The 13,579-nt window shown below is 42.7% G+C and overlaps 1 protein-coding gene across 1 annotated transcript in view; it reads right to left on the bottom strand.

Moving 5' to 3' along the window:
* Nucleotides 1–13,579, bottom strand: part of ttc23 (tetratricopeptide repeat domain 23) — an 89,607-nt gene that overhangs the window by 12,197 nt on the left and 63,831 nt on the right. The window contains exons 8-9 of the mRNA XM_063070430.1: nt 12,590–12,717; nt 5,535–5,684 (exon numbers count right to left, since the gene is read on the bottom strand). Coding sequence (XP_062926500.1) covers nt 5,535–5,684; nt 12,590–12,717 — 278 coding nt within the window. The remainder of the gene's footprint in view (nt 1–5,534; nt 5,685–12,589; nt 12,718–13,579) is intronic.

Here is a 13,579-nt window from a genome sequence, read left to right as displayed (position 1 = left end):
TCCTTTTTCTCCCTCTGTCCCTCTCACTATACCCCTTGCCCATCCTCTGGGGTTTTCCCCCCTCCCCCTTTTCCTTCTCCCTGGGCCTCCTGTCCCATGATCCTCTCATATTCCTTTCGCCAATCACCCGTCCAGCTCTTGGCTCCATCCCTCCCCCTCCTGTCTTCTCCTATCATTTCGGATCTCCCCCTCTCCCTCCCACTTTCAAATCTCTTACTAGCTCTTCTTTCAGTTAGCCCTGACGAAGGGTCTCGGCCCAAAACGTCGACTGTACCTCTTCCTAGAGATGCTGCCTGGCCTGCTGCGTTCACCAGCAACTTTGATGTGTGTTGATTGAATTTACAATCTATCTGCGGGACACATGCTGGGTAGTGGAGTTAGCTAAGGGGCTCTAGCCTGTGTCCAGTTTACGAATCCTTCTCTGAAAGAGAGAATTCTTGTTTCCTTCAAAAGGACTTTACCTGTAATTTGTTTTTAAATTTAGGTAAAAATCCTTAGCTCAGCCCTCAGTTATAATCCTATGCCCTTTGAGGAAAGCATGAATACTTAATATGGTAGTGCATCGATTAGTGTAACACTTTACAGTGCCAGTAAACAGGATTCAGTTCCATCTGGAACTCTGGATGCTGCGGTTTACTCCCACATTCCAAAGGGTTAGGAAAGGCTGCCCTTTCCCTCTCAAGTGGATGAACCTATCTCACTGCACTCATTTAGAGAGTAGCCAGGAACGCTTGGATCTGCAGTCAGTCAATATCACACAAAGCAGATTATCTGGTCATTATCATGTTGCTGTTTGTGGGACCTTGCTGTGCACAAATTGCCAGTCAGTTTCCTTACCATAAGATCATAGACATAAGAGCAGAATTAGGTCATACAGCCCATCGTGTCTGCTTCACCATTTGATCATGGCTGATTTATTTTCCCTCTCAACTCCATTCTGTCCATAACCTTTGATTCCCTTAATATTTAAGTACCTATCAACCTTTGCTGTAAATATACCCAGTCTTGGCCTGCACAGCCATCTCTGGCAAAGAATTCCACTGATTCGCCACCCTATGGCTAAAGAAATTCCTCCTCATCTGTTCTAAAGGGATGTCCTGAGGCTGTGCCCTGGGGTCTGAGACCCTCCTACTATTGGAAACATCCTCTCCATGTCCATTCTATATTCAGTCGGTTTCAATTATATTCCCCTGCCCCCACATTCTTCTAAACTCCAGTGAGTACAGGCCCAGAACCATCAAACTCTCTTGATGTATTAACTCTTTCTTTTCTGGGATAATTCTTGTAAACCTCCTCTTGACCCTCTCCAATGCCAGCATATTCTTTTTTCGGTAGGAGACCCAAATGCAGTCTGACCAGTGCCTTCCTTTATTACAACCATGACTTAACACAAAGGAACTTGAATGGCTTCGGACAATGCTATAGAAATGAAAGCCAGTTTATCAAACATACCAATTTAGGTGTTAATGTTAGAGAATACCATTGAAATTTACTGGCTGGTGATTTGGCCGAGGTTAGCTGCATTAACTGGACGATACAGAACTGACTGAGCACTGTATTCAATCTGCAATTCAATCCCAATGCAAATGGTGCCAGCTGAGGACAAATTTCCAAATGCACAAATCCAGATTGAATGCATTTAATTTTAGAAGCTTCTGTGGTTACAAAGAGGTAAATACTACCCTGTCCACAGTTGCTGTTTTGGACAGCAACAAAATAGGAAGCAGAGGAATGGGATATTGACTATCGGAGTGTGTCTGGCTCCAGTTCAACCTGAACTGGAGCAGGCCTACCATTTCATTTCTCATTCAACCACACAACATATGTGGCATCAGAACAATGTTCATCATTGGTGAACAGGTCAATGGAGTAACATCAAAACACAGGGCAGTGAGGAAGGAGAGAGCGTCCTGAATTAATGTTGATCAATGTATGTGAGAGGCTGTGTTCACAGCTTGACTTCAGTTTTGAATGAAAATATTTCATTCAACTGACCTCAGTGAGTGGGAAGATGTTGGAGTCAATTGTTAAGGATGAGCTTATGGAGTACTTGGAGACACAGGACAACAGGACAAAGTCAGCATGGCTTCCTTAAGGGAAAATCCTGCATGACAAACCTGTTGGAATTCTTTGAGGAGATTACACATAGGATAGATGAAGGGGATGCAGTGGATGTTGTGTAATTGGACTTTCAGAAGACTTTTGACAAGGTGCCACACATGAGGGCTGCTTACCAAGTTAAGAGCTCATGGTATTACAGGAAAGTTACTGGCATGGTTAGAGCATTGGCTGATTGGTAGGAGGCAGCAAGTGGGAATAAAAGGATCCTTTTCTGGTTGGCTGCATTGGGACCACTTCTTTTTATGCTGTATATCAATGTTTTAGATAATGGAATAGATGGCTTTGTTGCCAAGTTTGCAAATGATACAAAGATTGGTGGAGGGACAGGCAGTGTTGAGGAAACAGCTAGGCTGCAGAACGACTTAGACAGATTAGGAGAATGGGCAAGAGAGTGGGAAATGAAATACAATGTTGGAAAATGCATGGTCATGCACTTTAGTAGTAGAAATAAACGTGCAGACTATTTTCTAAACTTCTATTCTGAGGCTATGCTCTCTGGTCCTACACTCCCCCTACTACAGGAAACACCCTCTCCACATGTACCCTAATCAACTCAAAGCAAAGCTCAAAGCGCAAGATAGCTTCAATTCCATTACTGTTCTGCAATAGAGTGGGTTGAAGACTCTCTTCAAATAACCCTCTCAGACAATCTGACCACTTGTGTAGGAAGATGTCTTAACCTCAGGATATCCGAAAGACCTCAGAAGTTTCTGCTTTGAAGTGTGGCCACCACTACTATTGCAGTTAAATACAACTGTACTTGTGCACACAATGACATTCCTCAAACAGTAATAGAGATAAACAGGCAATTATTACACAGTTGGCATTGTAATTAAGCAGGCACTATAAATCAGAGGTTAGGGATACAGTGGGCGGGTGACTAGATCTGTTTCTGTTGCGCCATTTCACCTAACACAGAAACATGCTGCATCTATTTAAACTTTATTTTACTTATTTGCTCACAAGACATGGTTGGCTTGGCTGTCCATCTCCAAACTGGCTCCTCAGACCAGGGCTGTAAGAGTCAATCAGACTGATGGTGGTACAGTCACACGCAGGAAAAAACAGGGTAGAACAGCAGATTCTCTTCCCAGGGTATAGTAGTGAGTTAGTTCTCTAATTAGTTTGGAGTGGAGAGAGGTTAAGAGAGTGGGGTAGTTTATAAATGAAGAACATTCTGTGAGAGATTGGCTTGATCACTGGGGTGTAATTTTTTATTTAATCATTCACAAGATGTGGACTTTATTGCCAAGGCCATTTCAGAGGGCCAGTCACATTGTTACGCATCTGGAATCACATACAGGACAGTGGTGCTCCTTTCCTATTGGACATCAGTAAACCTAATAGTTCTCTAAGATCAATCTAACCCTTCTTCCTAAATTGCCCTCCATTTTTCCATCATCCATATGCTTATCTAAAGAGTTTCTTAAATATTCCTAATGTATCTGCCTCTACCACTACCCCAGCAGGGCATTCCACGCACCCAATACTCTCTGTGTGGAAAAAAAGATACCTCTGACATTCCCCCTATACTTACCTCCAATCACCTTAAAATTACGACCCCTCATATTAGCCATTTCTGCCCTGGGGAAAAAGTCCCTGGCTGTCCACTCGATCTTGATCTATGCCTCTTTACATCTTGTACACCTCTATCAAGTCACCTTTCACTCCAAATAGAAAAACCCTGACTCACGCAACCCATCCTTATAGGACATGTTCTCTCATCCAGGCAGCATCCTAGTAAATCTCCTCTGCACCCTCTCTAAAGTTTCCACATCCAAGGGAAGAGGACAGAAACTGAAGTCTGGAGATGTGACAGAATGGCTGAAGCTGCTGACTTCCATGATATTCTGAAGGCAGCAATAGAAAATGAGGTGTTGCTCTACAGTGAGCTTCACTGGAACAGCTCAGGAGGCTAAAATGAGAGGGATCCAAGTGGGCATAACTCTACCATAGATGGTCCCAAGCCCAGCTGCAAAAGGAGGAGAGCTGGTTAAGGGCTAGCAACCCTCTCCCGTTAAAAAAATCAGAGCTACAGAAATGCCAACAAAAGCTCCGCAGGCCCCACTCCTGAAAGAGGAAGGATCTCTGGCTGGAAGACATATGACGTCGTGTGGTGAAAGCGGAAACCACAGGGTTAATCAACCTTCGGCCCAGGACTGAGGACTCTGGTGAGCTGCTGCTGGTGGCCAATGCCCCAGTATGGGTGGTGGGTGATGGGCTTAAAAAGAAAAAAAGTGGGCATGGAATCACAAGGAACTAAGTCTACCATGGTACCCCTATTCTCTCCATTTATTATCATGGCTCTGATTTCAATGGTAATCCTGGTTCTCCACAACAAATGGGACTGGAATGGGGCCATGGTAGTAATACCCTTCAGTTTGTGAACACTATGGCAATGCTTAGTGTGAGACTGGGCAAAAAGAGTTGAGTATAGGGCACACAGACAACTAAGCAAAATCAAGTATTTGTTCACAGAGAAAATCTGCAGATGCTGGAAATCCAAAGCAACAGACACAAAATGCTAGAGGAACTTAGCAGCTCAGGCAGCATCTATGGGAAAAAGTACAGTCCCTTTGCAGGACTGGGGTCTCAGCCCGAAATACTGACTATATTTTTTTCCCCCCGAAGTATTTGTTGTCAACATTGCATCAGCTGGCATTCAGCAAATCAAACAGCAACTGGCACTGGGCAGACCATAATTTCCCAAGCTGTTAAAGAAACACATTCCATTAAGAGAAGAACCTATCAACCTCCACTTTAAGTATACCCAATGACATGCCCTCCACAGCCGTCTGTGGCAATGAATTCCACAGATTCACCACCCTCTGGCTAAAGAAATTCCACATTTCTGTTCTAAAGGGACATAGAAACATAGAAAATAGGAGCAGGAGTAGGCCATTCAGCCCTTCGAGCCTGCACCGCTATTCAGTATGATCATGGCTGATCATCCAACTCAGAACCCTGTGCCTTCTCTCCATACCCCCTGATCCCTTTAGCCACAAGGGCCATATCTAACTCCCTCTTAAATATAGCCAATGAACTGGCCTCAACTGTTTCCTGTGGCAGAGAATTCCACAGATTCACCACTCTCTGTGTGAAGAAGTTTTTCCTAATCTCGGTCCTAAAAGGCTTCCCCCTTATCCTCAAACTGCGCAGTCCTAAAAGGCTTCCCCTTTATCCTCAAACTCTGTACCCTCTGGTCCTAGATGCCCCCAAAATAGGAAACATCTACAGCACCAATCATGACTCATGTGTACCACAGCGAGTGAAATACCTTTATCAAGCACAGTCACTATTGCAATGTATCAAACACTACCACTAATGGACACAAAGCAGGATTGCAAAACGTCGGATATTCTTCATGGTTACATGAAGTAATGTGGAATTTTACATCACACATTTGCACTCACTTTCTTGAACTTTTTGAAGGCTGCTTTTTGGTGTCCCTGCGCTAACTCAATTCCTCCAAACAGGTGGTACGTCTCCTCCACCTCTGTGCTGAAATCTCCAAAGGTAGAGAGCTTGGCTGGAAGGGATTCCTGAAGCAACTTCGAAGCACCCTGTAGGGGAGGCAAAATCATCAATGTCATCCTGAGTTTGCACAAACATACCCCAGGGCTGCCTCCAGTTCCAAATTCTCAGCCTTGTTTCCACTTCCTAACCCACTCTCATTTCCAAGACCTTATGTCCATTGGAGTATCTGTGTTCTTCCAGTCTGGGATTGTGTCCTCCCCGTCATCTGCTGTGTCATCAGCCACCCTAGCTCTAAGCTTTGAAATTCCCTTTTTCCAACCTATCACCCCAACTTTAAAAGGTTTATTAAAATCCGCAACCTTATTATCTAAAGTTCTGTTACCTCACGCGGCTTAATGTCAAATTCTGAATGTCACAGCTCTTTGAGCTGTCTGTACTAAGAGGAAATAGGAATATGAACCACATCAGATCGATTGTGAGAATGTGGCAAGTGCACATGACCGATTCATCACACAGTGAATCGACTGGGCCTCCTACGCATGGAAGGCTCTTTTGTGCGGGTTTTCGAGAACACATATTGTTGCCCCGGCGAGCTCGGTTCATCACTCCCGCATTGTAAGCTGCACAGTGTGTACTATGGCTAACATGACTCAGTAAAAACATTTTATCCTACTAATCCATTGTACTTGCTCCACACATTCATAAGAGAATAGGCCACTCAGCCCCTCAAACCTGCCCCACCATTTAATTAAATTTCAGCTGTTTTGCCCCAGGCTTCAAATCCTCTTCAGTCGCAGTTCCCCAAAGCCCTTCAGAGATATATTTAGTTTCTTTTTAAATATCCCCAATGATTGAACTTCCACAATCCCGTACGGTAGAGAGTTCCTGAGATTCACTACCCTCTAGTAGGTACACATGAAAGGAAGCTGTTTAAGGTGGTTTAAGGAACGGAAAAGTAGCACAACAGCTACCCAAACATCTGGCAGCACTCCAGTGTCAGTGCTCTGTTATATGACCTGACAGTGTAATCCATGTGGTGAACATTAACAGAGGGATCACACCCCACTAAACCACATGCCTATCATGGCTCGCCTGTTGCTGATGGACATGCCAGGACATTGCTCAGCATAGTTTTTAAAGGGGCTGCAAGAACAAACACCCACAATACAAATCGGACAAGTCGACAGTAACACCAAAGAGGCTATCCTAAACCATGATAAATCACCAGTTAAGCCTTAGTTACATTTTTGCATCTAATAATGGGTAACAGGCTTCAGGAGGAACATCAGGATCCCTGGAAGAGTCCAAAGAAAATTTATTGGAAACAGGAAAAGTGTCAGTTGTTCCTGAGGCTGGGATTGCTCTCACTGGAGCAGCTGGGGTTAATTGGGGTGGAGGGGTTCAAAAGAGAAGTGTTCAACATTAGAGCAGATTTCAATAAATAATGGTAAATCACTCCTACAGGTAGGAAAGTTGCTAAGTGAAGGACACAAATTTAGGGTGTTGAAGATTTCTCAGTGAGTCAGGCAGCATCTTTGGGAAGAGAAAATTCTGGGCTCACTAGAAGTGTGAAAATTAGAGATACACCGGTTTTAAGATGCACAGAAAGCAGGGATGTGAACTATGATACAAGATGGAAGATGAAAATTCGACCATATGCATATACAGCTAACCAAAACAACCAGGGACCAAGATACAAAACAGAGTACATATATAACAGAGCACATAGAATAATATTAACAGATAAAAATGTATTCTATAGATGTACAAATTGACATAAAGTGCATATATGACATATAGTTAAAATACACCTGTATTACTGCTACAGGTGCTGTCATGTGTATGGGGTGTAGCTGGGTGTTCAGCCTGGGGGAAGGAGCTGTTACCCTGCCTAGCAGTTCTTGCTCTTATACTGTGGTACTTTCTACCTTACAGTAGGAGGTCAAAGAGACTGTGGAATGGATGGGAGGGTTCCTTGACAATGCTGAGGGCTCTGCAAACACAGCACTTCTATTGCATCCTGGAAGGATGGGATACATTGGGAACAAGAGGTCAATCTAGAAGAGTTGTAAATGAGGAAAGTACAGGGTGTAAGATTTTGCAATGAGACAATAAGCAAGCTATGTCTGTCTCTGTGTGATATGTGAAATATTTCTCTGCACTCTGTAATGATTTGATCTGTATGAAGAGCATTTAAACCAAGCTTTTCACTGTACCTCAGTACATGGGAGAATAATAAACCAATTCCAAAGCACTTTGAGATAACTTTCTATTTCCTCCAGGGCTCACTTAGGGTACGCATCTTTCAGTCAGTTTTCTACACTCCTGTTCACAACCCCTTTCATCTCACCCAAAACATGATCCCCCATCCTCACCTTCCACCCTCCCACGTAACAGGCAGTGCAAAAGCATGAATCCACAGATGCTGTTCAATATTCAATAGATTCTATCACAAGTCAGAACCCCTCTCTTCTCCTTTCAAAGTTCTGAAGGATTTTTGACTCATCGATTCACTTTTCTGTATGCACCAAAACCCAGTCTCATCCCCACTTCCTGAATTACTATAGGAGGTGTTGTACTTTCCCTTAAACTCCTGCTCATCCACCCAGGGCCCCAAGCACTCTTCCAGGCAAAGAAATAACCTGGATTTCTCCAAATTTGGTATGAGGCATTCATTCCGTGCCTCCTCCACATTGGGGTTATCAAATGGAGATTGGCAAACACTTTGTAGACTACCTCCAATAATTGGCTCTAGGTTCCTATCTCTCCACCCCCTCCACTGCTTGAACATCAGTAGTATACCATCTTAGTACAAAGTTAAGATAATTAATTAAAGATCTGGAATTATTTCACAGGAAAAAATGCTGTGATGTGGAACATCTACCTGAAAGAGTAGTGGAAGCAGAGTGAACAGGGGGTTGGTTTCAAATCGAAAATTGACACTTGAACAGGAACAACTGTAGTGAAAAGCAGAAGAATGGAACTGCATTCTTCCGGGGCACATTCTTTCACTAGTAACAATAACTTGGGAAACATCTGGCCATTGTTTTATGCCTAAATAGGATACACATCAGTCGTCTGATGTTGACTGGGAAAGGCACAATGTTACAATACTGCTCTTTCAGTCCTACATATGGTTTAAACACAAGGTTTTGTCTTATATTTGCCATGACATTGTATTCCTATTTTAAAAAAATGTAACCTCTATGTGCTGCTGTTCAATTTGCTGTCCATTTGGGTTTGGCCAGCTACTCGTATAAAAACATGCATTTAAGGTGATGTTTAAAGGAGACGTGTGAGGCATATTGTTTTTTACTTCACCCTGACCCTGACCTGTCAAGGACCATGTGGTGACTGTCCATGCATCAGCTTCCTCACGGTACACAATCCAGATTTTGTAGATCCTAGATCAGTCTCTACAGTTACCAAGGGGCCACCGATAGCCAAACCCTTTGGAGAGCATCATACTCAACTCGAGTAATTCCTTGGCTACTACTACTCCAGAAATGGAAGAGATTGCTGGCCTCTGTTGAAAGATATTTGTAATTTTATTAGCCACAGAAAAAGTACAAAAAGACTGGAGGACAGATAATGTTATTCCTTTATTTACATAGAAACATAGAAAATAGGTGCAGGAGTAGGCCATTCAGCCCTTCGACCCTGCACCGCCATTCAGTATGATCATGGCTGATCATCCAACTCAGAACCCTGTACCAGCCTTCCCTCCATACCCCCTGATCCCTTTAGCCACAAGGGCCATATCTAACTCCTTCTTAAATATAGCCAATGAACTGGCCTCAACTGCTTCCTGTGGCAGAGAATTCCACAGATTCACCACTCTCTGTGTGAAGAAGTTTTTCCTCATCTCGGTCCTAAAAGGCTTCCCCTTTATCCTCAAACTGTGACCCCTCGTTCTGGACTTCCCCAACATCGGGAACAATCTTCCTGCATCTAGCCTGTCCAATCCCTTTAGGATTTTATACGTTTCAATCAGATCCCCCCTCAATCTTTTAAATTCCAACGAGTATAAGCCTAGTTCATCCAGTCTTTCACAATATGAAAGTCCTGCCATCCCAGGAATCAATCTGGTGAACCTTCTTTGTACTCCCTCTATGGCAAGGATGTCTTTCCTCAGATTAGGGGACCAAAACTGCACACAATACTCCAGGTGTGGTCTCACCAAGGCCTTGTACAACTGCAGTAGTACCTCCCTGTTCCTGTACTCAAATCCTCTTGCTATAAATGCCAGCATACCATTCGCCTTTTTCACCGCCTGCTGTACCTGCATGCCCACTTTCAATGACTGGTGTATAATGACACCCAGGTCTCGTTGCACCTCCCCTTTTCCTAAACGGCCACCGTTCAGATAATAATCTGTTTTCCTGTTTTTGCCACCAAAGTGGATAACTTCACATTTAACCACATTAAATTGCATCTGCCATGAATTTGCCCACTCACCAAGTCACCCTGCATCCTCCTCACAGCTAACACTGCCGCCCAGCTTCGTGTCATCCGCAAACTTGGAGAAGATAAGCTTGGTCATCTTACGTTGGAGGTTGGGAAATTACTGCAAAAAGTTCTGAAGGATAAGATTCAGGTATACTTGTCTATTTCGAATGCAGTCACACATTGTAGGCTGACTCGGAAGACAAGACACATGGGATTGAAGATGCATGAGCAAACTGGATCCAAAACTGGTTTGGTGATAGGAGGTACAAAGTAGTGGTGGAAGGATGCTTTTCTAACCCCAGCCAATATGGATAGAAAACAACATCTCCGCCGCAATCACCATCAGCACAGAGGCACCACAAGGTTGTGTTCTTCGCCCCTTGCTCTACTTGCTCTACCCTGGCAAGGCAAAATACAGCTCTAATGCCGCATTTAAGTTTGCTGACAACACCATCATCGAGGACCCCTACCATCCAGGCCAGGTTCTCTTCTCTCTGCTGCCATTAGGAAGGAGATACAGGAGCCTCAGGACCCACACCACCAGGTTCAGGAACAGTTATTACCTCTTACCTATCAGGCTACTGAACCAGAGGGGATAACTTCTCTCAACTTCACTCACCCCCACTCACCCCAGCGTTGAACTGTTCCCACAATCTACGGACTCACTTTCAATGATTCTTCACCTCATGTTCTTCATACTGAGTGCTTTTTTTATTATTATTAAATTTTTGTATTTGCAGTTTGTCTTTTGCATGAGCTTGTCCATCTTGTGTGCAGTTTTTCATTGATTCTATGGTGCTTCTTTGTATCTACTGTGAACACCTCCAGGAAAATGAATCTCAAAGTTCAAAGTGACACCATAACCCTGAGATTCATTTTCTTGTGGGCATACTCAATAAATTCATAATAGAATAATAACCATAATAGAATCAATCAGGGTAGTATATGGTGACATATATGTACTTTACTAATAAATTTTCTTTGAACTTTGATTGTATGTTTGTGACCAGTGGGGTACCACAGGGATCAGTGCTATGACCTTTGCCATTTCTTACATGTATTAACAACTTGGAAGTGAATGTTGCATGCTGGTTAGCAAGTTGGTGGTGTTGTGGAAAGTAGCACGGAAAGTCGTCTAAGGCTACAGCATTATATAGTTGTAGCATGATAAAGGAGAATCAAAGGAGGCTGACTGGTGGCCTGATAAAAGTATGCAGAATTATAAGAGGTAATGTTAGGCAAGACAGAATTTTTATCCCACCTCGGAGGCACCAAGACAAGGCAGCATATGATTAAGGTGAGATGTAACTATCTTTTAAAAAAAGCACAGAATATAGTTAATAACTGGAACTTGCTGCCACTGGAGGAGGTGGTGGAATTGGGTAAAAATCACTATGTTGAAGAGAAATATTTAAGATGTTTTAAGAGAGATAATAGACATTGAGAAAGGGCTGTGACAAGCTGTATTGTAATGCAGGTTTCCTCTTACTGTTACAACAAAATCTGCATAATCTGTTATTTGATTATGGACCATTTCAGAGTGCGGTTAAGAGTCAACCACAATGGTGGTTGTGGAGACACTGACAGGTCTACAAACTGCAGCCTTCCTCCCCGAAGAACATGACTGAACTGGAAAGATTTTACAGCAATCTGGCAGCTTCATGGTCACCACTAATGATATTAACATTTAATTCCTTCATTTAAATTCCCCACAGGTAGGATTTGAATTCTCAACTCCAGAACTATAGCCCAGGCCTCTTGATAATTGTCTGGTAATTTAATCATTATATTAGATTGCTCCCAAGTTTAGAGTCCTTCATAAATCCTTGTCCTAGTACGCATGTTTAAGCCATAAGAAGAAAGGGCAGACTAATACTGGTATGGGTCGATATTTATGCATGTCATGAAATTTGTCCCACCCTATCTTGCAGACAACTGTTCATAGACCATGGCGAATGAATTGGACATCTTCAGTCAGAAAATTCAAATGCAGTTTAACAAGACTGGATCTGGAATTCAGGGTGACAGTAGCGTCACGGTTAGCGCAATCACCCTACAACACCAGTGATCACCGATCAACGTACAGTTACCACTACTGTCTGTAAGGAGCTTGTACCTTCTTTCTGTGACCACGTGGGTTTCCTTCCACATTTCAAAGACGTACTGTTAGGGATTGGGTTAGTAGGTTGAGGGCATGCTCTGTATTTCAATCAGCACAACAATCGATGATTTGATGCAAATGATTCATTTCACTGTATGCTTCGACATACATGCCAAATAAAGTTAATCTTCAAAACATCTTTAATGTTTGTTTTCACAAGCACTGAAAAAATTGCCATGTATGCTTTTTATACAGAACAATTTACTGCACGGTGCACTGAGGTAGTACAAGGCAAAACAATAACAGAGTGCAGAATAAAGTGTAAATAGCTGCAGAGAAAATACAGTGCAGGTGAACTGTAAGGCACAAAAATCATAATGAGGTAGATTGCGAGGTCAAGAATCCAACTTATTCTCACCAGATAAAAGTACTTATTCTTACCACATAGTTTTTGATGAGTATCAGAAAGCGACCGTAACTATCCAGGACAGAGAGTGACAAAGGGTGTTCCAGTCCCATGACTGCCTGATAACACTGCAGGCTCTGTTGGTAGTACTGCTCTGCTGTATCTGTGGAAAGATACAGGGAACATTAACTAGTAACAGCAACCACAAAGTTTTAATACATTTCAAGATATTTCCAACCATAAAGCCACATTAACTTAAGTTTATGTTAATTTATATCGTTATGTCTGTAATGTACTGTGCTTCTGCTGCAGAAAGCTAATTTCATGGGTAGGACGGCTGCTTAGCGGTTAGTGTGATGCTATTACATGAGTGACCTGGGTTTAACTCCTGTCGCCGTCAATACGGAGTATGTACGTTCTCTCCGTGACCACATACGTTTTCTTTCACATTCCAAAGACGTACGAGTTAATGGGTTAATTGGTCACGAGTGTAATTGGGCAGCCCGGGCTCACTGGGCTAGAAGGGCTTGTTATTGTGCTACATCTCTAAATATAATGAAAAAATATATACCCCTGTATACAGTATATGCTGACAATAAATACGAACTTGAACATTAAGGAAGATTTCTGTAAATCTGTTGAGAATATAATAAATATATTGTGGTAATATAACTATACAGTACTCCTGCTCTATCAAACTGTCACAAAAACCGGAGGGAGAACTCCTCCCTGGTGAAACAAAGGTGTAAGTGCTGTACTGGAGTAGTTAAAGTTATGGTATTTGATAAATTGACTTGTTGAGTAGAGGAGATGCAGTTGAATCTCACCTCAGAAGCTGGGTACTCCAAGTTTAATCACAAATGCTACCAAATGCATGGATTGGTAAGGTGACCATTAGTGAATTCATGTGATTTGGAGTGGAAAATTAAAGCCCAACCCCATCATTGTCAATGCTAACATAGCCCAAGTCTTAGAACATTTTTACAAACCTTACCTAAATATAACAACTTATAGAATCTACCTAC

Source organism: Mobula hypostoma, chromosome 18, assembly GCF_963921235.1.
Source record: "Mobula hypostoma chromosome 18, sMobHyp1.1, whole genome shotgun sequence".
NCBI lineage: Eukaryota > Metazoa > Chordata > Chondrichthyes > Myliobatiformes > Myliobatidae > Mobula > Mobula hypostoma.
The sequence above is the reverse complement of the archived record's forward strand: the minus strand, read 5'-3'. Positions and strand labels throughout refer to the sequence as shown.